We start from the raw sequence: 27,588 nt of genomic DNA, 5'->3' as shown, positions 1-27,588 counted from the left end.
GGGATCCCAGGATGCGTTGAACACTGTTTTTCGATTTGGAAAGCGATCCAGGATGCCAAACAGAACAAGAAAAGTCTGAACGTGGTATGGCTCGACTAGCTAACGCGTATGGTTCAGTGCCACACAAATTACTAATAACAGCCATGGACCACTTCCACATTCCTGACAAAGTGATCAAAATAATGAGGATGTACTATGACAGTTTCGAAATGAGGTTTACAACTGGAAATTTTACAACAAATTGGCATCAATTGGAGGTTGTCATTGCTGCTGGCTGTACAATATCTGTCACGTGGTTTATCTTAGTCATGGAGTTGATTTTGAAAGGCGTAGATTTTTCAGAACAAATCGCCCATGTACAATCCGCCTAAGAAAGCCTTCATGGATGACGTGACACTTCTAGCTACAGATAAACAAATCATGCAGAATGCCCTCTTGAGATTAGACGAACTTGTAAGGTGGTCAAGGATGCGATTTAGAGCAAAAAAGTCGCGTAGTCTGACATTTGTTAAGGGAGTGCAGAAAGAATTTAAGTTTCGAATATCTGAAGAAAGCATTCAAACAGTCGAGAAAGATCCCGTCAAGAGCTTGGGATGAGTATACACTGGAATATTGTCAGACAGAAGTCGTGGGATTGAAATTATGAAACAGGCCGAGGCTGGGTTATCAGCGATTGATGATTCGAAGTTACCAGGTAAATATAAAATTTGGTGCTTGCAGTTCGGCTTGTACCCGTGACTTGCGTGGCCTCTTTTAATATACGAAGTAGCATTGTCACGAGTTGAAAGGATTGAACAAAAATGTAATGTGTTCATTAGAAAGTGGTAGGCCTACCTCGTATGTTGAACAGCTCAGCTCTTTATCGTAAAAGAGGTTCGTTGCAGCTACCAATAGCATCAATAGTCGAAATATATAAGCTGGGGAAGATACGGACGGTCATGATGCTGAGAGAATCGAAGGATATGGAAATCAGCCAGGAAGTGGAAAGCAGAAGCAGAAACTGACGACATCTTGTCTTCTCTTATACACAGAGATATGGTGGGAGCAACGCAGAACCATCGGAAAGGACTTGGTTTTGGCGCACATCAGTTCAGACCGTTTGCAAGCATGATGCAGATCTGTTGTTAGCAACAACGTCAAAACAAGAGAAGCAGAGAGAAGAGAGCTTCATTTGATCCGATGTGTTCATCAAGGTCAGATGACGAGATGGGAAGAACATGTTGTTGAGAGGAAGATAAGTTGGGATGAGATGTGGAAGTGGACGACATCTCGGCTGAGTTTCCTGATTCGTTCATCTTATGATGTTTTGCCATCACCTACGAATCTAGTAAGATGGAACGTCTTAGAGAATGACATCTGCAAATGTGGAAAGGTCGGTACACTAAAACATATTCTTTCCAACTGTTCATTAGCATTGAACAGGTACACATGGAGGCACAACTTGGTCCTTAAGGTTATCTTCAATGCTATAAAGAATCAAATTCATCTCAACAACACTGAGGAAAAACCGTTAAAAGTACCATCAAGAGATTTCATTACCTTCGTGCGACCAGGTCAGCGGATCCGTTTCAAGAAGAAGATCAAGAAACTTCCTGAGAAAAATGAAAAGTGGAACGGCTATTGGGAGGTAACTGCAGATTTACCTGGGTGCCAGGTTTTCTTTCCCATCCCAGTTTCGAAAAAACCAGATATTTTGATGTGGTGTGAAAGAAAGAAAGTTGTAAATATAGTCGAGCTAACGGTTCCTCATGAAGATAATATGGATGCCGCTCGGGCTTGAAAATTGAACCGTTACGAAAACCTCCTCGAGGAATGTGAAGATGCAGGCTGGAAAGCGGAACATTTTCCTATTGAAGTCGGATATAGAGGGTTTGTTGGACACAGCGTGAGACAACTGTTGTTATCGCTAGGCCTAACTCATCGTAAAGTCAATACTACCATGACTGATATCCAATCTACAGTGGAGAAGGCTAGCCACTGGATTTGGTTAAAAAGAGACAATGAGCGATGGCTAGAAGTATATTGAGTTCTTCATAACCAGCTGATCTAGCAAGCAGGGCCTCATATCAGTGAGGGGGGCCGGTGCGCATTGATGCCGTCGAGAGGTAGGCCCCGAAACGGCACGCCTTCTCTCCTGATGACCCCATACACTTGCTAGCTTCTGGTATACGGAGCTTTTAACTGGTAGCACTTGCATGTGCAAGTTGTTTGCAAGACAATATAGGCTTGAAAGAAATGAAGCTAGTATGATCTGCTGGATGTGTAATGTCAGTGTGCATACACAACAGAGTGCAAGCACTCTGAGAGAAAAGTTGGGCATAAGAAGCATCAAATATGGTGTGCAAGAGGGACGATTGCACTGGTATGGTCACGTGTTATGGTTGAGGACAGCTGCGTGACGAAGAGCCACTCCCTAACTGTAGAAGGAACCTGTGGAAGAGGTAGACCCCAAAAGACATGGGATGAGCTGGTGAAGCATGACCTTCAAACATTGGGTCTCACTGAGGCAATGACAGGAGACTGAGACCTGTGGAGATATGTTGTGATTGAGAAGACCTGGCAACTAAAGTGAGATTGCAGCCATGCATGTCCGGCCCAGTTAAGAGTACCCTTGATGCATCATGCAATATATGCTTGAGAAGACCTGTTGAGTCAAGTAAAACCAATATCGTAGCTGTGACCAGTGCCTCTTGGCTGACCCCCTGCCTATGGCATATAAAAAGCACCATCTGAACGTGGTTGATGCCAGGTCTGCCTGACTGGCTCCTGTGCCGGTGGCACGTAAAAAGCACCAACAGAATGTGGCTGATGCCAGTACCCTATGACTGACCCCTGTGCCCAAGGCACATAAAAAGCACTATCCAAATGTGATCACTGCCAGGCCCATCTGATTGGCCCTCATGCTGGTGGCATGTAAAAGGCACCCACTACACTCTTGGAGTGGTTGGTGTTAGGAAGGGCATCCAGCTGTAGAAACACTGTCAGATCAGATTGGAGCCTGGTGCAGCCGCTGGCTCTCCAGACCTCAGTCAAACCATCCAATCCATCAATGCCAGCATGGAAAACATGTTAAACGATGATGATGATGATGATATATGATTTATGCCAGTCGACTATTAGGTTGTGAAAATTTCCATACCATTTGCACCAAACAGTGTTTAAACATAAGCAAAGTTCAGGTTAGTTTTGTGACATATTTCAACTGGCAACTGCAGTAAATTTGGCTTTTAGTAGTTGAAATATGTTACAAACATATTTTAACTTACCTAAACTTTGCTTAACCCTAAACACTGTTTGGTGCTAATATACATATGCATATGTACTCATTTATATATATATATATATACTCATTTCTGCTTATGCTCCAACTGCTCATGCTGATGAATAAGCAAAGAACCAATTTTTATCAACATACCACCAAACGTGTTACTTTCATTCCATCAAAACATGCTGTCAGAAAAATTTCCAGTCACATGTAGACTAAAACAAGGATGCGTCGTGGCACTTACACTATTCTTCTTGTTCCTTGTATGAGGCTGCATGGCTTCATGGAGTTCCTCCAGACAATCAAGGAGTTGACATCAGATATTGATATAATGGAGGACTTTTCAGTCTTAGTAGACTTTGATTTAAACAACAACACACATGCAACACATCTCAGAACCTCAATATCCTGAGGACAATGCTACCCTCTGTCATTCAAAAGAACTCCAACAGTCTATAAAGAACTTCGCTATGGTCTACTGTTGCATTGGTCTTACAGTAAACAATAAGAAAACCAAGATCCTTGCACAGCCAGCCCCAAATACCATCTTACCAAATTTTGATACTACCATCTCAGATACACCTCTCAGAAAAGTAGAGCATTTTCCATATAATTACTTGGAGACAAGATAAAGCTGATGACGATATCTATATACAGGGTAGTGCAAAAGTTTGGACCCATAGTTCATTTACTATATAACAATTTATGGTTTAAAAGTTCTACTCTTTCTGAAATTGTTGGCTTTTCTGCCATAGCTGCCAATCTGAAAGACGAAAAAATAAAACTAGATCTGCACACAATCTTAAATGGCGTCATCACACATACCACTATATGAGCAGCCACATATTAGACACACTCACAATCACACACATCAAAGTCACCAGCCCCTATTCAAACATTCACACACACCATTTTCACATACACACCCACATCTGCACCTTCATTTGGGACTTTATTAGCTCCCTTTCTTTCAATGTCTTCTTTCAAGAGTTTTTCTAATCATTCACCATGCTTGACTGCTAAATCTTTTTTTCATTTGCTATCTGTTTATTTTCTCTTATTCCTTCCTGTTGAAGAGCATGGGCTCAAAACGTAAAAGACTTTTTCATTTTTCCTGAGTGTCAAGCTAATACACATGCTTGTTGTTCATATACCTGTCTTCCTTTTTTCTTTTTCTATAAATTTCAACTACACACACACATATATACATATATAATATATATATATATATATATATATATATATAGCAATGCACTCTGGCATTACCCAGGTGTTATAACCTACTGCCACATTGTATTATCAGAATCAGCAACTCAGTTTTTGAATCCATAAGGAACATATGCACACACACAAACTGTTTTGTATGTGTGTGTGTATACACACATATATGTATATATACATCACACCACACACATATATATATATATATATATATATATATATATATATATATATATACATGTGTACATATAAATCTATCATCATCATCATTTAACATCTATTGTCCATGTTGTCATGGGCTGGACAGTTTGACCAGAGCTAATAAGCTGAGAGGCTGCACGAAACTGTAGTCTGATTTGGCATGGTTTCTATGGCTGGATGCCCTTCCTAATGCCAACCACTCCAAGAGTGTAACATGCTCTTTTGACCAGTATGTTGCTACATGTATACCATTGAATGGAAAAAAAGAGGCCTACCTCACACAGATATATTAATCTGGCTTTTGCAGAAAATTCAAACTGATGATATTGATTTCATAATCTCAGCAGAAATTCAAAATCCCACAAAAGACAAAGAAGTTTATGAAATTATAAAATCAAACATGGTTCATAATCCATGTGGTGACCTCAACCCAACTGCATCTTGCATGAAAGACAAGAAGTGTATAAAACATTATCCTAAAAATTTCATTAAAGAAATGCAAACAGGCAATGATGGATATCCACAAGATGGCGGTTTTGAAACAAAAATTGGTCACCATACAATTGGTAATTAATGGATAGTGCTTTACTACTCTGTTGAATATTGTAATTCTATGAAGTTAGTTAAGTACATTTGTAAATATGGTAATAAGGTTCTGACACTGCAATGTTCACACTTCAACAACAGACATTTCAAGATGAAGTGATACACTTCCAAATAGGGTGGTATATTTGCGGCAATGAGGCTTTTTGGAGAATATTTGTTGTACCTATTCATGCTTATCATTTTTTGGGGGCCTGCTTAATTTTAAATTTATGTACAGTAACTATTTTAATGTTCCAGTTTTTTTTCTTCTTAGAAGTATATGTTTCAAACATAGGAGATTGTGGTTCCACACAAAAACTAGGGCTTGCATTGGGGGTGAGGTTTAGGATTTAATACTAGGGTTAGTATTGTACAAGATCCTAATCCTAATTTTATAATTAGGATTAGGATCTTGAGTTAAGTTTTAAGGTAAGAGGTGAGGGTTAGCATTTAATGCAAGGGTTCCGTGTTAGCATTTAGAACTACAATTTTGAGTTAGGATAAGGGTTAGTTTAAACAGAAATTGAAAAGGGATTCAAAAGATTTGAATTTGTGTACAAATTTTTACAGAATTGAACTTGCATATGTTTGGAATATGGATATCAAACTATATTCTTAAAAGAAGAAAAATTAAAAGGTCTACAAAGTGTTCTTAGTCTGAAATTTCATTGAGTGTTTTTTGTTTTTTTTAAATATTTTACTATAAGTTAGATAAAGAGCTTTGCGATGTTACTGTTAATCCATTAACTTGGGCAACACTGGGTATTTCAGCTAGTGTTTTATAAAAATAAAATGAAAATAAACATATTTAAGAAAAGTCATTCAACTATTGGTGATGTCAGTGGATGATGAAATAAAACAAACATAAGAATTCTACATTAAGACAATTAGATATAATTCTCTATTTCGAGTATTTCCCAGTCTTTCCAGGCCTGTCTCTTTGATTTTATAGTACTGTCCACCTCCTTATCACCCACAGCCTAGCTGGGACTTTGCACTAACCACAGATTTGGTCTGTAGCCCTCAGTAGATTGTCATTTTAGATTCCAGACTTAAATCTAAGAATCTTTTAGCTCCTTGCACACTATTCTACTGGTATTGTAACCGCAAAAAAGAATTTGTTCCTTATTTCACCTAAAGAAATGACTTGGTTTATTGTACAGATCCATGAGATCTAAAAGGCAAGTTACAGCTCTGATGAATGGCGATTCTTTTATTGACTCTTCAGAGAGTTTTAAAGCTGTTCTACTGCATAATGGTAATAAATATGCTTCCATCCTTGTTGGATACAGAGTGATGAAGGAAACGTAAAAAATTTAGTGTCATTCTTACACAAGATTAAATTCATAGATCACAACTGGATGATTTGCAGCAACTTGAAAATAATATAGCATGTTGCTTGGACAACAGTCAGGTGACACAGAGTTTCCTTGTTTCTTATGTAAATGGGACAGTAGAGCCTGGAAAGTTCATTGGTATGAAAAAGAATGACCAAGTAGGGATACACTTACACTAAGAACAAAGAATATTCTTGGAGAAAGTTCGATTGCCTCCTCTACTTATAAAACATGGCCTCATGAAACAATTCATAAAAGCTTTATCTCAGGGTAGAAAGGGTGTATATGAAGGGCTAGATATAAGGATTCTTAGTGATTGTGAAAAGGATACATAGATTATTTTTAAAGACATGGTGAAGAACTTCTTGGGTAATCACAAGGATCCAAACTACAAAGACACAGTGGGTGGAATGGTGGAAAATTTTGAGGCCTTAGGATGTAAAATGAGCATTAAAGTTAATTTCCTACATGTCCATTTGGATTTTGTTTCCTGGAAAATCTAGGAGAGATAAGTAAAGTGTGGAAGGAAAGGTTCCATCAAGACATAAAAGAGATGGAAAGATGTCAGGGATGATGGAATGTCAATATGATAGCTGATTACTGCTGGATGATGCATCGTGAATGTCCATCAAGTGCTCACAAGCAAAGGACTTCCAGGGTAGTTTCCAAATAAAAAAGAAGAGATTTTGAAGAGCTGAATCCAAAAATCATTTCATGTTACCATATGTGGATTTACCTACAATTTATGAAATAATCATTAAATTGAGAGAAAACCTTAAGTAATGGGAAAGAGCATTTTTAATATTTCGAGTTAGCACCATAAAAATATATGAAGTAACATACAATTATCAAAGCAATTTTCAGAAAGTTGCATTTTGCAGGTCTGTGTAAGCTATAATCAGTTTCTTTTGCAATCTGTAATGTCTGTTGTTACTGAGGTTAAATAAAAAAAAAAGAGTAACATAATTAAAGATTTACCAGCAAGTAGATTATGGAAAAAAAAACAACTTTAAAATGAATGATTGCAAAGATAGAAAAATACATGTTCTAAAAACATCATTGTCCAATTACTGATAAAATAGTTAACAAGTTTTTCATAGTTCAGTTACTTTAGTTAGGAATTGCCCATTATTGTTGTTGTTGTTGGTATTATTATTATTATTATTGTGATACTGGACAATATAAATACTATAATTTACCACCCCCATCCACCTGCACCAAAACGGAAAGTAAAGCTAAAATAACATTAAATACTTGATTGCATTAATGAACTAGAATTTTGTAATGAACTAAGTAAAAAATGAATTACTACTAAATTCATAATAGAAGGTTTATGTATTTCATCAATTACTCAATACTAGAAAATAGCTAACATCATTTTATCACTGTTCAAATGTCTACTTTCCATGCTTGCAAGGGTTGGAAAGAGTTTATTGGGGCAGATTTCCAATGACTCGATGCCCTTCCTGTCATCAACACTTGCCTGTTTTCAAACAAGGAAATATTTCCCCATGGCCAGACATGTTTTTGGAAATGAATAATGTTATTTATAACAAGATTGTGATAGGAAGAGAAGAGAACACAAACATGCACCCACTCGCACACACACATACATACATATGGATAGTTGACAGGGCCATTAGAGCAAAGAAATATGCTTGGAAGGACTGGAAGGGTGGTGGTAGCAAGGAGTTATTTCAGGCAGTTAGAGGGGAAGCTAGGAAGCAGATATACTTAGCCAGGAGTGAAGCAGAAAGGAAGAAGTTTGCCAATGTCTTACAGCCAGGGGGCCAGAAACTTGAAGTGTGCCAGGGAAAATTGTGATGCTGTGGGAGAGAAGTGTGTTCATAGGGATGATTGTTTGCTTGCAGTTAATGACTCTACAAAAAAGAGGCTTGGAAGGGCCACTATGAAAGGTTACTAAATGTAGAGAACGCATAGGAGAAAGAGAGTCTGCCTAAAAGGGATCCAACAGAGGGACCAGTAATCCAAATAGACAATAGCATGGTAGCTAAAGCCAAGAAGGATATGAAGACCAGGAAAGCTCCCAGCCCATCTGAAATCACTGCTGAGATGCTTAAAAAATCTGGCGGTGTGGGGCATGGTCTAGTCTCCTGTATAATAAATAAGGTTGTACATGAGGAAGTCATATACAATAACTGGTGTAGCAGCACCATAGTCAACTGCTACAAAGGTAAAGGTGATGCCTTAGATAGAAATAATTACAGAAGTAGCAAACTGTTAGATCATGTGATGAAAGTTATGGAGAGGGTCATAGCCCAACTAATTAGGAAGAGAATTAGTCTAGATGAGATGCAGTTTACTTTTTATGCCAAGCATATGCACCACTGATGCTATATTTCTGGTAAGGCAGTTGCAGGAGAAGTATGTAGCCAAAGATAAACCTTTGTACTTGGCTTTTGTTGACATAGAGAAAGCCTTTGACAGGGTTATCTGCTCCCTTAACTGGTGGTCAATGTGAAAATTAGGGATAGATGAGTTGTTGGTGAGAGCCATACAAGCCATGTACAAGGATGCAGTCAGTAAGGTGAGGATTGGCAACAAGTATAGTAATGAATTCAGTGTACAAATAGGGGCTCACCAAGGATCAGTCCTCAGCCCCCCTCCTGTTTATCATAGTCCTCCAGGCAATAACAGAGGAATTTAAGATAGCTGCAAGATCTTGAATCGAAAGGCCTTAGAGTTAATCTAGCAAAAAACACAAAAATCTTAGTAAATAGGAAAGCAGACAAATCACAAATCCCTTCAGGTAAATGACCCTGCTCAATCTGTAAAAGAAAAGGCATAGGTAGAGACTTCATAAGATGTACCCAGTGTAAGCTATGGACACATAAGAAGTGCAGCAACATCAAAGGAAGGCTAACGGGGAAGATATTTTTTGTATGTGGCTGATGCTCAGGAGCAATATGCACTGAAAATGTAGAGAAAATAGACTCCATCTAATGCCAGTTGGGTAAGCCAAGTCAGCAGTGGAGGTGGTTGTTCTGAGAGTGTAGATGTGAGAATAAGAATAGGCTGAGCAAAGTTTAGAGAGCTCTTACCTTTGTTAGTAACAAAAGGCCTCTCCTTCAGAACGAAAGGCAGACTGTATGATGCTTGTGTGTGTACAGCTATGCTACATGGCAGTGAAACATGGGCTCTGACTGCTGAGGACATGGTAGGCTTGAAATAAATGAAGCTCTGTATGCTTCACTGGATATGCAATGTCAGTGTGCATGTATGACAGAGTGTTAGTATCTTGAGAGAAAAATTGGGCACAAGAAGCAACAGATGTAGTCTGCAAGAGAGATGATTGTGCTGGTGGGGTCATGTAATGTATATGGGCAAGGATAGCTGTGTAAAGAAGTGCTGATCTCTAACTGTGGAGGGGAACCTGTGGACGAGGTAGACCCAGGAAAACATGGGATGAGGTAATGAAGCATGATCTTTGAATGTTGGGCCTCATGGAAGTGATGACAAGTGACTGTGACCTCTGGTGATATGCTGCACATAACAAGACTTGTCAGGCCATGTGAAATTGTAGTTGTGCCATGTAAATGGCACCCATGAATTTTAGTTGTAGTTGTGGATGTTTCACCTGCGAGTCATGGTCAGTGACAGTACCATGTAAAGGGCACCCATGAATAGTCATGGCTGTTGCCATTAATAACTTGGTTTACTTGCAACAAAAGAAAGATTCATGCCTTTTATATAGCATATAGCCTAGCAATATCAATAGTTGTAAACTGGATATAAATAAGAGTTCAGACAATATAATATTGGACTGTGGTGAAGAGCAAAAAATCTAACATTTCATGGAGGGTGGAGAAAAAATGCATTGATCTGGTTGGTTGTAGGTTGAGCGTACAGAACAAATTTCCATGAAAATATGAAGAGGATTATGTTGGGAATGAGAGAGATGAAATAAGAGAATCGGTATATGAAGGTCGATATAAAGAGAAAGAACAAAAGAAGAACATTAAATAGTAAGGAAACAGCAAGCATTTACTGGTTCAAATAATTTAAATTTAGCATTCTACTCAGACAGGAGAGTGATAAGGGCAGGGAGTTGTAAGAGTCACATTATGAAAGACTGTGTCAAAAACAAGTGTGCATGCAACCACACACATACAGAAACAAAAGTTAAGGAGCATAAATTTTCAGGTTGGAAATATGATCTTGTCCCTTGTGTTGTCAAGTCTCTTTAACGTAATGGTGTTGGAGTACTCAAATAGGGAAGTAGTCAGAGATGATATACAGTATTAAGGCTGAAAGAAATGCAATCAAAATGGTCAGTTATGTAGATCAAGAACTTAAGACCATAAGAAAGAGTGATGCAGGAAATGAAGACACACATACAACAGTGGGTGCAGGAGCAAAATGGTAGTTCTAGACAGTGTGTGACTGAGGACATGGGAATGCCAGATGAGATAAGTTTACTTAAGCTTTCATACAGCCACTGCACTAATATTCTCAGGAGGAACATCAAGTTTTTCCAAATCCTTCAAGTATTGCAAAATTGTCTCCCTTTTGCCTCAATTTTAAGTTAATTAGCAAACAAAAATTCATCAACAATACACTTTAAGATTTGGCTTTATACCTCACATAGACCATGAGAATATTTGAATTACAAATGTTGATTCATTAGATTGGATAGAAAACCTGCAAATGCTGAAACTCTGACTTCAAAGTTAATGGTTAATGGCCATTTCATCTAAGTATTGACTCAATGCCCTTGCACTTAAAGGTATGCATTTCAAAATGGTCTTCCTTCATAACAGTGTCAATTACATCTCTAATAGCTGATAAAATAATATCCTTGCTAATACCATGTAATTTTCTTTTCTTTATCTTAAGAGAGAGAGGGTGCATGTTACCTTCAAACTTTCTTCATAATCAACCTTGGTGGGCATTTAAAAAAATGATAATTTGACCATTTTATAATCTTTCCTCTCTGTTTTCTACAAAAGTTATTTGCATCAATAATGAAAGCTTTTTTTTTTACATAACAAGCACACAGGCATTGTTTTATTGGCAAATACTGATAGAATTTTAAATACTTTTGTGAATACTATTGACACGTCTTACAATTGGTAGTTGCCATTATGGGGGTACATTTAAAAAAACAGAAAGAGTAAATTTAAGATTGTCAAACAATTAACACTATTGTAAATAAGTAATAAATGTACAGTACTCGTATTGAGTATCTTTATTAAACTGTCTTCATGAAAAGTGTGCACTTGTCCTTTTGGCCAGTTGGTGTAACTTGTTTACTAGTATATGCCAACAACATGATATCTACTAAGGCATTTTGAATTTCCATATAGTATTTCAAATGAATATTTTTTTAAAAATCAAATCTTATTCATATTGATAAAGCAGTTCAGGCTCAAAATTGTGCAAGGACAATACAAATTACTTTAGTGAACCCTATTTTAAAGTGCAAGTGGGGTTCCCGAAGGAAGAAAGGAGATGGCAGACTATACTAATGATCAGAGTGAATTGTTTGTGGTATAAGTTCTGGGAAAAGAGTTTCAAGTAAGGCATTAGGAGAACAGAATATCATAGAGAGAGGGTAAAATCTGGAATCTAAAAATCTAACTAAAAAAAAAATAAATCTGACAATAACTGGAAAAATAGCATAGAGTGTATGTACATAATGGCAACTAAACAGACACACAATCAGAAAAGGCTGAGGTAGATACTTTATACCATGCAAAGTTAAAAATGAGGTATTGTTTTTTTGTTGTTTTTTTTTATGTGTTGGCAAGTCTCCCAAACACAAAAAGTATTCTACAGACAGATATGGTAAGGAATGGCTACATAAGGTAAAGTGACAAGCTACAGATTTGAGGATTCTCAAATATTGATGAGATGTTCATAAAAGCACCACCCCCACCGATGGGGTCTGTCTTCCCAATATACAATGGAATATATAAGATGTTCAGTCAAAGTAGCTAATCAATGAAGTCGGGCCATGTAGAAGTATGGTTAGAGAAACAAAGGAGCAGGTTTATTGTCAGGTTTAGATTTCTTCTCAGTTATAAAGTCAGAACTTTTGCTTTTTACTTTATGATATCACCTACTTCTGAATGCCAACAACCTAATTCTCATCACAATTGAAGTTCTTCAATTTCTCAAAGAATTGAAAGAACTTTAAATGTGCAAATAGTGTCTCAAATTGAGAAGCCTAAATGTTAATCAAGTAAAAACAAAACATTTAGCAGGAAAAGATATATAACTCTACCGCCACCTGAAATATTGCCATACTTGCTATGCAGAAAAGGAGTAAACTGGAACTGTATACAATGAGTATACCAAGGGAAACTATGGATGTAAAAAAGGTACAATAAGACCTCAAGCAGCTGAGAGAAAAATTACACACATAGAAGACATACTCATTAAATTCAATATTTCAAATGTCCAGAAAATTCAGTAGGAGTAGTTGGTAGCTTCTGTTATCTAAGAGGGTGATGAGATTGTAAAAACAGAGAAACTAGAGTTAGGATGGGGTACAAATTCAAGGAACTATTATTGGAAACTATTTTTTTCTTTTTGTGAATGAAAGGCAGATTGTATGATGCTTGCTTGAGAAGTGTGATACTACATAGGCACAAAATGCAGACTATGTGATAAAACCAGAAAATGTGGTGAACATTTTCCTATGAGTGTGTAATGTTAGGATGTGTGGACTGTGGATCATAAGTAAGCTGAGAGAAAAATGTGGACTTTAGAGGAGTCAGTAGTAATGTGCAAGAGAAAAGACAGCACTAGAGTAAACCTGTTATGTTTGAAAGACTGCAGTTGAAGGATGAAGTATCAATACAGGGAGAAGGCAGAAGAGGCTAATCTCAGGATGCTTAACCTCAAGGAAAAGCTAACAAGTAGCTATAACAAATGAAAAGGTACTGTGCTGAAACAGATCCATCCAACCCACATTGGCATGAAAAAATCAGATGCAAAATGGTGATGATGAAATGTACTTCTTATTGCAGCCTACTGGTCTATGTCAAAAGAGAACAATGGATAATAATAATATTGTTATACGAGGGGCGTTCAATAAGTAATGCTTCTGACCCACTTGCAGTTGTTTGATCTAGCTGAAAATTTACATGTGCAATTATTTATATCTCTATGGATTAAGTGGCAAATTACAGCTCTAAACTAATTGTGGTTTCTGATTTACAGGTGTTTGAACTGAGTCAAGTGTAAAATGGAGCCTGTTGAGTGTCGAGCAGTGATCCGGTTTTTGTATTTGAAAGGACGCACACCACGGGAGACTTTTGATGAAATAAAAGTAACTTATGGTGATGATGCCCCATCATATGACCTTGTAAAACGCTGGCATCGTGAATTCAAACATGGTTGGAACTCTGTGGAAACAGCTCCCAGATCTGGTCGCCCCCCCCCCTTCTGCCATTGATGAGGCATCTGTCCATCAAGTTGAGGCTGCCATTTTGGAAGATCGATGCATAACTATTCACCAAATAGCCCATGAGGTCAAGTTTAGTACCGGGTCTGTGGAAACTATCATTCATGAGCATTTGCATATGCAAAAGGTGTCTGCCAGATGGATTCCCAGGTTGCTCACACCTTTCCAGAAGCAAGAACGCGTTGAGTGCTCGAGGATGAATTTGGAGATGTGCCAAGAAGATGAGTCAAAATTTTTCAAAAGACTGATTACACAGGATGAAACCTGGGTCCATCACTATGATCCAGAGACCAAAGCCCAGTCAATGCAGTGAAAGCACCATGACTCACCTCCTCCAAAGAAGGCAAGGGTGCAGCCCTCCGCTGGCAAGGTCATGCTCACAGTCTTCTTGGACCAGGACGGAGTAGTGATGACAGATTTCCTGGCAAAGGGTACCACAATTACAGGAGCCTATTATGCTTCACTTTTGAGGAAATTAAGAGAAGCTATCAAAATCAAGAGGCAGGGCAAGATCAGCTAAGGCATCCTCCTCCTGCAGGACAACGCTCCGGTCTACAACTCGTGTGTCGCCAGATCAGAAGCACAGGCGTGCGGCTATGAACTCCTCCCCCATCCCCCTACTCTCCTGACCTTGCACCCTCTGATTTTCACCTCTTCCCAGCCATGAAGTTGTTTTTGAAAGGAAAGCGTTTCCCAGATGATGCAGCCTTGATTTCTGAAGTCATGTCGTGGTTGGGGGACCAAGCTGGAGTCTTCTACAAAAACGGTCTCTAGAGTTGCATCAAACGATGGGAGAAATGTGTAACTCTGAGTGGTTCCTATGTAGAAAAAGACTAATAACTGTGCCAAGTTTCGTTGGTCTACTGCTATGGGAAGTGGGTCAGAGGCATTACTTATTGAACGCCCCTCGTATTTAGGAATGGTCATTTTGCCAGTTTAGCCAATATCTGTTTCAACACACCATTTCACATAAAAAATCTTGCAAAACAAATAGATAATTATAATGATTAAGTCAAAGTGTAAAATATTGCTTTGTTCAAAGGAAAATATATTACACAGTCCACATCTTACAATCAGCTATAAGAGATGGTTTAAAAGAGCCTCTGACAATTCTGATAAGCTGAGACAAGTAGCTATAGCTGCAAAAATCCTGTAGATAAAGATAATCCTACTGTTTCACTGATTGATCAACTCTGTAATGATGTCTTACAATGAGAATCTCTCCTTGCCTATCCATAAGCAGCCACGTTATTGAGGGAGATGCTCCTCAAAGACGAAGAAGATCTACAGATGAAATTGTGTTGCCAATAAAAAGAAATGAAGCAAAGCTTCTAGATACTGAGATCTTGCTGACCTTTGTAGATTCAATGAATAAAATTTTTTTTTACTGAAGAATACATTCATATCTGTTGGAAACCTTCTGTGATCTTACTATATAGATAAAGGGGCTACTGCCAGAAAACTCAAGACAACATGATCAGGATATTCAAAATAACAATATTGTAATTGAATTTCATTCATCCTCTTCCAATGATGAATTAAATTTTGAAAGGTATTTAGGTGAGATGGAACAAGCAAAGAAAATGTAAATTGATAAAAAGGAACTGATAAATATAGTTAGGGAAATTCAAACAAGAATTTTATACAGCAACTAAACAACATATCTTATTTTAATCTACTCTGAAATGAGAAAAGATGCAGCTATGACAGTAACAACTATTCCTTTCACATAGGTTGATATAGAAGACTGTTTCCTACTCTGAAATTTATCAAATCAGATCTCAGGACTTTGATGAAAGAAAATCTTGCTGAAGTAACATTTTTCTTTTGAATTATGAAATAATTTAATCTCTTAGATATTCCACTTTCATTGTTTATACTCAAGTATGATTTTTTTAGTACCATATATGAAGTCTTGTTATCAAACTTTTTTCTTCAAATAAAAATGCCATAATGCCATAGCTATGACCGTTACGATATCAGTCTGGAAAAACTGAGTTTAAAAAAGAAATCTGATGATTTTCTTGGTTGTGATGAAATGTTGTTCTTGGTAATTATAATCAAACAGTTGAACAAATTTTAAGCTATGAGGAAAAAGAAATTATTATGGTTAGAGCCATTCATCAGAGAAAGGAAAAATTGTTTACTTGGCAATATAAATTGTGAGTAATGTTTTACATGTAGTTCAGTTATAATCATTTAACTAATAAAAGCATCACTTTATTGAAACAGATCACAGGTGGACCCTTAGATAAAATTCTAAGCACTTTTATTTTTATTTAATCAATAACTACACAAAATTTATACTGGTATAGTAATTAAGTTATAGAACTATTAATCTAAAATTAGGACTTAAACTTCATATAAGTCTCTCTCTCTCTCTCATATGCATGCGGTAATGCACTCAGAGAAATGTATAATGAACATGTCATGTTCTTTCCAAAGTGTATAGGCTTCAAGAAATTCACTTAGATAAATCTGATATATGTACTATGATGAAAACTACTAAATAATAAATATCAACAAAGAATTCAGACTGAAATTAATATGAGAGAGAGAGAGAGAGAGAGAGAGAGAGAGAGAGAGAGCTCAAGGGTAGGGAAAGACAGTAACAGAGATAATATCGAGAGATTTCTTTAAAAAACAGAAACAAAAATCATATCTTCCATCAAAGGCTACCACCCAATCTTCATCAGAAGATGCTTTTACAAAATCTGATAAACCTATCTGTAACAATAATTTAGATTGTAGGATTACGTAAACTAGTAGCACTAACTACAACAGTGAAAGTAGCTATTACAATAAAAAACAGAAACACAGTCTGTATAATTATGTCATCTTAAATTTCCTGTCTAATCAGAAATCTTACCCTAACAGCCTGAACTGGTTGCCAACTATTATCAAAAACAAATAAATAAATGAAAAAAAGATATATTTAATTTTATGATATGATATGATGCTATCATTAATTTCTTTTACTTAGATGTAATGTCTAAAATACTTTTCTACTAACAAGATATCATTTTCAGACAAGTTTCTGAATGGGTTAGATTTAAACATGTGCAGCTATAATCATTGAAATAAATTAATAAAACAAATAAACTGATGATGTTTAAATAGCTGAGCAATCAATGACCTATGGGTATAATAACTGAATAAATGTAGGTGTTTATTTGCGGTGTCCATTTTCCTTATGATGATAAAAGGAAATTTGGCAGCAATTTCTAGCTGTTCATACCACCACATAGAAACTCCCTTGCTGGATAATAATTATCAAAACATTTACATACTTGGTATTATCCTTAAGCCAGGCAAATTAACTTCACCTCAGTTTACCTAAATGAAGACAACTATGAAAACAAAAAAAATGTTTATACCACAAAGTTTCACATAGTGTAGTGTGGTTGCCATCTTTATTTTTGTCAGTTATCACTGATCTTGAAATTTCTACTCTTGTATTAGGTTGTTCCAAAAATAATGGCTGATTTCAGAAACATAATTTTATTCTGGGAAAATTAACAATAGAAATGTTTTGATTATTCAAAGTATGAGCCATGAACATCTAAGCATCTCTATCATCAATCAACGAGATTATTTATGCCTCATTGATAAAAACTTATTGGCTCTGATGCTAAGAAAATTATTGAAAGCTGATTCCACCTCTGGTTTGGATTGAACGTTTTATTACTTAAAAACATGTTTAAATGCTTAAGAAAATGGTAGTCAGTGGGTGAAAGATCAGGAGAATATGGATGATGTGGTATGGTAAAGTCTTGTATCCCAAGTCTGTGAGTTTCTGCAACATTATTTTTGCAACATGTAGCTCTGCATTATCGTGGAGCAGAATTGGGCTACACCGATTCACCACTGCAGGTCTCATTTTTAACAAGTGAGCATGCATTTCAGCAAGTTGACTGCAGTAAACCTCTGCTGTAATGCTCTGATTGGCTTTCAGAAAGCTGTAATTGACAACACCAATTGAAGACAGTCACCATAATCTTTCACTGATGCAGCTTTGATTTTGGGAAATGTTTGGGGGACTCATCATAATCAAGCCATTGACCTGATCATTCACGGTTATCATAAAGGATCCATTTTTCTTCACAAGTGACTATTCAGTCAAACACAGGATCATTGGTGTTTCACAGAAAGAGCATTGAGTACACATCAAAACACCAAACGTTTTCACCTCACCAATCTTCTTCAGATTGCGTAAGACCATTGCAATACTGAAACATTTTCCTGACACTTTGATGTAGCTTTCGTTCAACAACTGCTTTCAATTGTCCATTGTTAAGACTGCATGACTGTCTTCTACCTTCTACATCTTCAAGGCGCTCATCCCCACTATGCAATTTCTGAAACCATCTTTGTACTGTGCAATCACTTGTGAAACCCTCTCCCCAGGCTCTGTTGATACTGGCAGCCGTTTGCGAGGCATTGTGCCAAAGCTTGAACTTAAGCATGAAAAGTAAGCGCAGGCCTTTTTTTGTCATTTCATCATTAAGGGTGCCTATGCTTCAAGAATGCTTTCTGTTTGAAATAAGTAGAAAATTATTAAAGAGCATACATCAATTATTAAGTACTAGCAGAAATACCTGGCATTGCTCAGGATTAAAATGGCATAGTTTTTTTATTGTTTTACTTGTGAAGTGACTGCGACCATGCTGCCTTTAGCTGAAGATATCAACCCCAAGATTTATTCAGCTAACAACTTCTGCAAACAAACACACCAACAGTCACAGCCAGAGTTTCCCACACATCGGCGATTATAATTAATTTTATTGTATCGCATTTATCTTTGTTTATATATATATATATATATATATATATATTATATATATATATATATAATATATATATATATATATGTATATTTATTTATTTATAAAGGTAATTGTAATTATCAAAAGATAAAGAGTATTTAGGTTAGGATAGAGATGAAAGGAATGCAATATTGTGTGGGGTAGTTTGCTGTAAGAGTTATAGAAATACACCTACATGTATAAGTAATTATTAATAAGTATATGAATATGCATTCACAAATAAATGCTTAGAAGTATATGGAGTAATACCCTAGTGAGGACTTCTATAATAAACATATAATAAACTTAAATTACAAATATAGGGGAAATAAAATAACACACAATAGATACTACTCAGAGGAGGAAAATGGATAACAATAGGGGGAAAATTATTTTGTACGTGGTAATTTGCTGAAATAATTATAGGGGCATAATACAGACAATAATGCACGTGGTTTGATATGATTAGAAATCAGAAAATAAAATTATGGAATATGTGACTGATGACAAATAAAAGAGAGAGATTTATATTTATATATATATATATATATACACATCACCATCATCATCATCATCATCGTTTAACGTCTGCTTTCCATGCTAGCATGGGTTGGATGTATGACTGAGGGCTGGCAAACCAGATGGCTGCACCAGGCTTCAATTTTGATCTGGCAGAGATTCTACAGCTGGATGCCCTTCCTACTGCCAACCACTCCGAGAGTGTAGTGGGTGCTTTTACGTTCCACCGGCACGGGGCCAATCAGGCGGCACTGGCAACGACCTCGCTTGAATCTTTTACACATGCCACCGACGCGGGTGCCAGTAAGGCGATGCTGGTAACGATCACGCTCGAATGGTGTTTTTTTACATGCCACCAGTACAGAGGTCAGGCATCCGCTCTGGCAATGATCAAGCTCGGATGGTGCTCTTAATACCCTACTAGCACTGGGCTCGAGTTCCAGTAATGCGACGCTTGTAACGATCACACTCGAATAGTGCCCTTTAAGTGCCACTGGCACAGAAGTCAGTTAGCTGCTCTGTCACTGATCACACTCGTATGGTGCTCTTTGCACCCAGCTAGCATGGACACCAGTCATCGAATTTGATTTTGATTTTTGATTTCACTTGCCTCAACAAGTCTTCGCAAGCAGAGTTTTAGTGTCCAAAGAAGGAAAAGGTATGCATAAGTGGGCTGGTAACGCCCCTGGCATAGGCCAAGAGAATATGGTCTCATTTGGCTTGCCGGGTCTTCTCACACAGGGCAAATTTCCAAAAGTCTCATTCACTAGTCATTGCCTTGGTGAGGCCCAAAGTTCGAAGGTAGTGCTTCACCACTTCATCTCAGGTCTTCCTGGGTCTACCTCTTCCACAGGTTCCCTCAACCGCCAGGGTGTGGCACTTTTTCACACAGCTGTCCTCATCCATTCTCGCCACATGACCATACCAGCGCAGTCGTCTCTCTTGCACCCCACATCTGATGCTTCTTAGGTCCAACTTTTCTTTCAAAGTACTTACACTCTGTCGAGTATGCACATTGACATTACACATCCATCGGATCATACTGGCTTCATTTCTTGCGAGCTTATGCATGTCATCCGCAGTCACAGCCCATGGTTCACTGCCATGTAGCATGGCTGTTCGTACACATGCGTCATACAGTCTGCCTTTTACTCTGAGCGAGAGGCCTTTGTCACAAGCAGAGGTAAGAGCTCTCTGAACTTTGCCCAAGCTATTCTTATTCTAGCAGCTACACTTTCAGCGCACTCTCCCCCGCTACTGACTTGGTCACCTAGGTAACGGAAGCTATCAACTACTTCTAGTTTTCAGGAATGTGCACATTTTCAGTGCATATTGCTCCTGAGCATCAGCCACATACAAAAAATATCTTCCCCGTTAGCCTTCCTTTGATATTACTGCACCTCTTATGTGTCCATAGCTTACGCTGGGTACATCTTATAGAGTTTCTACCTATGCCTCTACTACAGATTGAGCAGGGCCATCTACCTGAAAGGATTTGTGGTTTGCCTGCCTTCCTACTTATTAGGACTTTGGTTTTAGCTAGGTTGACTCTAAGGCCCTTTGATTCTAATCCTTGTTTCCACACCTGAAACCTCTCCTCTAGTTCTGATAGTGACTCAGCAATTAGAGCAGGGTCATCAGCATAGAGGAGCTCCCAGGGGCATCCTGTCTTGAATTCCTCCGTTATTGCCTGGAGGACTATGATAAATAGGAGGGGGCTGAGGACTGAACCTTGATGGACACCCTACCTCTACCCTGAATTCTTCAGTGTACTCGTTGCCAACCCTGACCTTACTAACAGCGTCCCTGTACATGGCTTGCACAGCTCTCACTAACCATTCATCTATCCCTAGTTTCCTCATTGACCACCAGATAAGGGAATGGAGGACCCTGTCAAAGGCTTTCTCCATGTCAACGAAAGCCAGGTATAGGGGATTATCTTTGGCTAGGTATTTCTCCTGCAGCTGTCTTACCAGAAATATGACATCAGTGGTGCTTTTCCCTGGCACAAAGCCAAACTGTATCTTATCCAAGCTGACTCTCTCCCTAATCAGTTGGGCTATGACCCCCTCAGTGACCTTCATTACCTGATCCAACAGCTTGATACCTCTGTAATTATTTGTATCTAGAGCGTCACCTTTACCTTTGTAGCAGTTGACTATTATGCTGCTATACCAGTCATTGGGTATGACACCTTCGTGTATCACCCGGTTAACTATACGGGTGACTAGGCTATAGCCGACACTGCCAGATATTTTGAGCATCTCTGCAGTAATTCCTGATAGACCTGGGGCTTTCCCTGTCATCGTACTTCTAATTGCCTTATCTACCAAGGTACTGTCAACTCGGATAGCTGGTCCCTCTGTTGGGTTGACAATCAGTAGACTCTCTTTATCCCATTCATTTTCTTTATTCATCAACTTTTCATAGTGGTGTCTCCAAACTTCTCTCTTTGCATCCTCATTTAGCACAAGTGAACCATCATCCATGCAAGCACATTTCTCTCCTACAACATCACGCTTCTCTCTCACACACTGTCTTGCAACACGAAATACCTCAAGTCTTTCGTCCTCATGGCGCAGAACATAGGTAAATTTTTTATCTCTCCACTGGCTAAATAAACCTGCCTCCTAGCTTCCCTTCTGGCAGTCTGATACAATTCCCTGCTACTACAGTTTTTCCAATCCTTCCGAGCCTGTTTCTTTTGTTTAATAGCCTTGTCAACAACATTGTTCCACCACCATGTTATTTTGGGTCGTGAGGGGACTTTGCACCATCCACAGATCTGGTTGATGGCCCTTAGCAGGTTGTTCCGTAGGAACCTCCAGTTGTCTTCTATCCCATGTGAAGCTATATCCCCTTCTATTTCATCAAAGGCTTTGAGTAATATGTCTTTAAATCTCTGTCCATTTGTGGGCTCTTTAAGACTCCAGACCCTTCTCCTCCTTGCTGGTCGTCTTCTGGACATCCATTTAGCCCTTACCCAGAAGTCACTAACTACCAGTCTATGTTGCGGAGTACATTCTTCACCTAGGAAGGTTTTGGCATTTATAAGCAGCCATTTTTCCCTTTTTCTGGTGAGGATGTAGTCAATCTGACTAGTGTGTCTGCCTGATCGGTAGGTGACTAGGTGGCTGGCAGGTTTTCTGAAGTTAGTATTGCAAACCATAAGATCATTTACGTCGCAAAACTCCAGCAGTCTGGTTCCCTCCTCATTGTGAGAGCGAAAACCGTAGCCTCCATGTATGCCATGGAAACTCTCGACGTTGTCCAACTGTCTATTGAAGTCACCAGCCACAAAGAGAAGGTCCCTGCCATTCATCAACACGGTAGTCTGCAAGAGGGTGTCATAGAATCGGTTTTTCTGTCCATCGAGTAGCCATGGCTGAGGGGCAAAGGCCAAGATAATGGTGGAGCACTAATCTAATCTTAAGTATTCTGTCGCATACTCTGACTATCTCAATTACCTCATCTACCCATTTCTCCGCAAGAAGTATACCCACACCCCCAACCCCGTCAGTGTTCCCTGCCCAGAAAATCTTGTACCTGTGTTCTTTGCCTATGAGGAACCTAGCAGAACCTCCTCTCCACCTAACTTCTTGGATGCAGCACATATCAACACATTTCCGTTCAAGCATCTCAACAATCTCACCAGACCTACCTTTCAGTGTGCTGACATCGAGAGTGTCAACCCTGAGGGTGTGGGAGACCCTGGGATGGGGGACAGCGGCGTCATGTAAGTGAAAAAAGAGCTCACATTTGGCAGGATTCATAGACAAACAACAATAGTCTTAAGTTCAACCCGTGTACACTACGCTATCATATTTTACACTATGTATATATATATATATATATATATATGTATATCTTTATGCCAGCGCCGCCATGACTGGCTTCTGTGCCAGTGGCACATAAAAAGCACCATCCGAATGTTGCCAGCACCACCTTGGCTGGCTTCCGTGCCATTGGCACGTTAAAAGCTCCAACCGATCGTGGCCGATGCCGGACCCGCCCTGGCACCTGTGCAGGTGGCACGTAAAGAGCACCCACTACACTCGCGGAGTGGTTGGCGTTAGGAAGGGCATCCAGCCGTAGAAACTCTGCCAGATAAGACTGGAGCCTGGAGCAGCCCCTGGCTTCCCAGACCCCGGTCGAACCGTCCAACCCGTGCTAGCGCGGAAAACGGACGTTAAACGATGATGATGATGATGATCTTTATATTTTTTTTTAAGTTTCAGCTCAGAGCTGCGGCCATGCTGATGCACTGCCGTTTTGCGCTACACTGTTATTACTAGGAACCTCCTCTAATATGTGGCACTTGATGAAGAATGGAGTTTGATATAGCTCCTCTTGCCGTGAGGTAGGCTCATCTGGGACCCTTGACAGGAAGAGGTCCAGCTTTGATTTAAAAACCCCTACATCTACTTTGTGCAAGTTCCTCAGACTGTTTGGGAGAATATTAAAAAGCTGTGGGCTCTTGAAACCCAGGCTGTTGCAGTAAACTGGTCCTGAAGCATGATGGCATTGCAGGGATCTTTTGCACCATGCAGTGTCATCCTGTTCTAACATTGGTGTAGCTTTCAATGCCAAAATTTGGCACAATTCCTTCCAGGATCTTCCAGATATATATTACTGCATACCTCTCCCGTCTTCTCTCCAGGGAGTAGTCTTAGCTGTTTCAACCTTTCCCAGTAGCTGAGCTGTGGCAAAGAGACGATCTTCTTTGTGAACCTTCTCTGGATTGCTTCAAGGTTCGCTGTTAATCTCACACTAGCTGTGAGCAGTAATCCAGGCAGCTGAGGATGAATGTCTGCCAGAGGACCATCATGGTTTCCTTATCTCTGGTTCTGAATGTTCTTAGGATCCATCCAGCCATTCGTCTGCACATTGTCGCCATCCTGGTAATGAGCACTTGGAAAGAAGTATCATCACTCATGTCGAAACTCAGGTCGCTCACTGACTTAGGCTCTGGGATTGAAATTCCATGTGGACCAGTGTACCCTGTAGGTTTAGTATTCAGTTTTGAATGCTGGTAGCGCAGGGCAAGGAATTTTACAACATTAAACTGCATATCATTATCCTCAGCCCATCTGTAAATTGAGTCCATCTCCTGCTGCAGGTTTGCAACATCGCTGGGGTTCTGCATTTTCAGTGAGACTTTCGTATCATCTGCATAGCTTGCCAGAGTGGCTATCCGGGCATTTGAGGGCATATCTGAGAGGGCCACTATAAAAAGCAGTGGTCCCAAGACATTGCCCTGTGGAACACCGCTCATTATTTGAGTGTTCACAGAGGTGGCTCCATTAGCCACTACTGCCTGACTCTTATCTTTCAGGAAGTCATGTAACCACACCCCAAGTTTTCCAGCTATGCTGAGGTCACGCAGTTTGTGGCATATCATACCATGATCCACCTTGTCAAAAGCTTTTGCAAAATCAAGTTATATTACATCCACATTTGATTTGTTGAGTAACTGCCTCAACACCCAGTCATAATGTTGTAAGAGCTTGGTCAGGCAGCTCCTACCTGGTTGAAAACCACGTTGGGTATCACTTAGCAAGTTATTTTCCTCAAGGAATGCGATTAGTTTCCCTCTGACAATCCATTCCATGACTTTGCTGATGTGTGAAGTCAGAGATATGTTTATGGCGATTAGTTTTTATATCTTGGTTTTTTATTTTTCATGCAATTTACGCATGCTTGCATGCGTGGTGAACACAGTTCACGTCAAACAGCTGACTGAGTAAAATTCACTATTCAATGCATGGGATAAGGCCTAAACAAACACATTATCGATTTTTGCACTTGCGAGATGAATTTCGGAACAGAAATAGCGCAGTTCAATTTTCATTCGCCTAAACTTTAAGTGACCCATTTTTGGTGGTTCTACGATTTGTTGGCTAGGAGGAGATGTGCCGGGAATTTAAACACACAGACACACACACACAGACACACAAGTTGAGTTTTATATATATATATATATATATATACATGTATATAATAGTTTAACTGTGTATATATTATATACATAGTGAAACTATTAAAAGTGAAACTGTTATCTCATTACAATAGATGTTATTGTTTCATTTTTGACACATAATACCGAAACAATCTAAGAGATTGCTCAGATTGGGCAGGAAGTTGAAAACTTTTTTGACCCACGACACTCCATGGACCCTAAGTACTGTATGTGTAAAATTTGAATGATATCAGTTGGGTAGTTCTCGAGTTTTAGTGATGCACACATAGAGACACACACACATTCTCAGTTTTATATATATAGATGTCAAAATGCACCTAAAATATAATTAAAATACTATGATAAAATTGTGTTTCAAAACACAACACTTAGAGTAGCTATTATTTTCGGAACAACCTAGTAGTATGGTTTGCTTTCATCAAAGTTTACATGAGGTTTCCACTATCTGATATTAGCATAAATTTTTTTTATTAGTTTTACAATAGTTCTTTTCCTTGTGTTTCACCTGTGGAAGAGGAGCCAAGAAAGATTTAAAATGATGTGGTGAAGGTTAACCTGAATATGCTGCATTTATAGAGAAGATGACATCCACCAAAGGCAAAATGTAACTTAACACAAGGGTAGTGTTTAAGCTGTGAGATATATATATATATATATATACACACACACACACACCACCACCACCACTACCCGTTTCACTGCCATGTAGCATGGCTGTTCTCACACAGGCATCATATAATCACCTTTTCAGTCTGAGAGAGAGGTCCTTTTTAACTAACAAAAGCAGAAGCTCTCTGAACTTTATGCAGCCCATTATTCTTCTAGCAATTATGCTCTCAGAGCATCCTCCTCCACTGCCGATTTGGTCACTTAGGTAATGGAAGCTATCTACTACTTCTAAGTATCCCAGCAAGCATTTGAGGAAGTCTATTTTCTGTACATTCCTAGTGCTTATTGTACCTGCACATCTTCCACACACAAAGACTACTTTCTCTGTAAACCTTCTTATATTGCTGCACTTCTTGTCTGTTTTCCTACTTAGACTGTAGCCTTTTCTAAATTAACTCTAAGGCCCTTTTGACTGAAGACCTTGTTTCCACACCTGAAGTTTCTTCTATAGTTCTGGTAATGATTCAGCTATAAGAACAAGGTCATCATCATAGAGGAGCTCCCAGGGGCAGCCGATCTTAAATTCTTCTGTTATGGCCTGGAGGACTATGATGAACAAGAGAGGGCTGAGAACTGATCCTTGGTGCATTCCTACCTGTACACTGAATTCATTGTTATACTCATTGCCGGCTTTCACCTTACTGACAGCATCCCTGCACATGGCTTGTACAGCTCTCACCAACCACTTATCTATTACTAGTTTCTACATCTCTTTGGCCCAGCTTTATCTTCAATACACTTAATACTATTTCATTTTTAGCTAGCATAGTTATTGTCACCACACATCATATTTTTATAATGTTCAATTTCTTACAATTCAGTTTCCAATGCACTCAACAATATTGAGTAAGTTTTAGTTTCATGTTGGTATAACCTAAAGATGAAAACTAATATTTGAAATTCTATGTGGCTGAAATAAGTTTTTCTGAGATGCTTTATTCACGTTGAATATTCTTCAAAATATTGTTTTTAACAAGTATTTGCAAAACAGAAATATATTAAGGAGACTCACTTTTTTGAAGATACGTTGGGAATTTTCAACAATATCTTGGAGACGGGATACCATTTGGTTATTACAAATTTCACTGAGTGTGTTATGGTCATGGCCCTGTTTTTTTGTAATGTTGAGTAGATTTTGCCAGCAGGTGTACATTGAGAAAAATGGCCAATGTTCTCGTCTGAAAAATAAAAATTATTGCAAATTTCAAACTTTTCCATCTGTAATTTTCATTGTGAATTTTTGTAGCTTACTATCAGGAGGAATAAAATATTTGTAACAAATCTCAGTGATACATTAGTCAAATGATCTTAAGACATGCATGAAGTTATCACTGTCTAAGCAACTTTTCGAAATCTGCAATGAGACAATACATAAATTGATTAAATAATGAATTTTGAAGAGGTTCATAAAATAATAATTTTAATATAGGAAAATCTGAAGCAATTTTACAAATAACACTCAAAAGACAGAAGAAACAAAATATTGATTCAAAATCAACTCTGAAGATATTTAGAACAGATTTGAGTAAGGTTAGTTCTGATCTCAGGATTTAGCACAGCTTCATTTGCTCTTT

At 38.4% G+C, this 27,588-nt stretch overlaps 2 protein-coding genes and 1 long non-coding RNA gene across 13 annotated transcripts in view; 1 reads left to right on the top strand and 2 right to left on the bottom strand.

Annotated features, from left to right (window-relative positions):
• The window catches only part of LOC115210217 (SLIT-ROBO Rho GTPase-activating protein 3), a 410,133-nt gene that overhangs the window by 172,063 nt on the left and 210,482 nt on the right, over positions 1-27,588 (bottom strand). For all 4 annotated transcript variants that reach the window (XM_029778687.2, XM_036502155.1, XM_036502156.1 and 1 more), the window contains exon 3: positions 27,027-27,192. In XM_029778687.2, the coding sequence (XP_029634547.1) occupies positions 27,027-27,192 (166 nt within the window). The remainder of the gene's footprint in view (positions 1-27,026; positions 27,193-27,588) is intronic.
• Positions 1-27,588, bottom strand: part of LOC115210218 (serine/threonine-protein kinase Nek4) — a 505,173-nt gene that overhangs the window by 376,587 nt on the left and 100,998 nt on the right. The gene's annotated exons all lie outside the window — the stretch shown is intronic.
• LOC118763010 lies at positions 4,752-27,470 on the top strand. The gene is made up of 3 exons (XR_004998764.1): positions 4,752-4,896; positions 18,468-18,469; positions 27,456-27,470. It is a non-coding gene; the product is annotated as an uncharacterized LOC118763010 (long non-coding RNA).

Source organism: Octopus sinensis, linkage group LG4 (assembly GCF_006345805.1).
Source record: "Octopus sinensis linkage group LG4, ASM634580v1, whole genome shotgun sequence".
NCBI classification, from domain to species: domain Eukaryota; kingdom Metazoa; phylum Mollusca; class Cephalopoda; order Octopoda; family Octopodidae; genus Octopus; species Octopus sinensis.
Note: the sequence above shows the minus strand (reverse complement) of the source record. Positions and strands in the feature narration are given on the sequence as shown.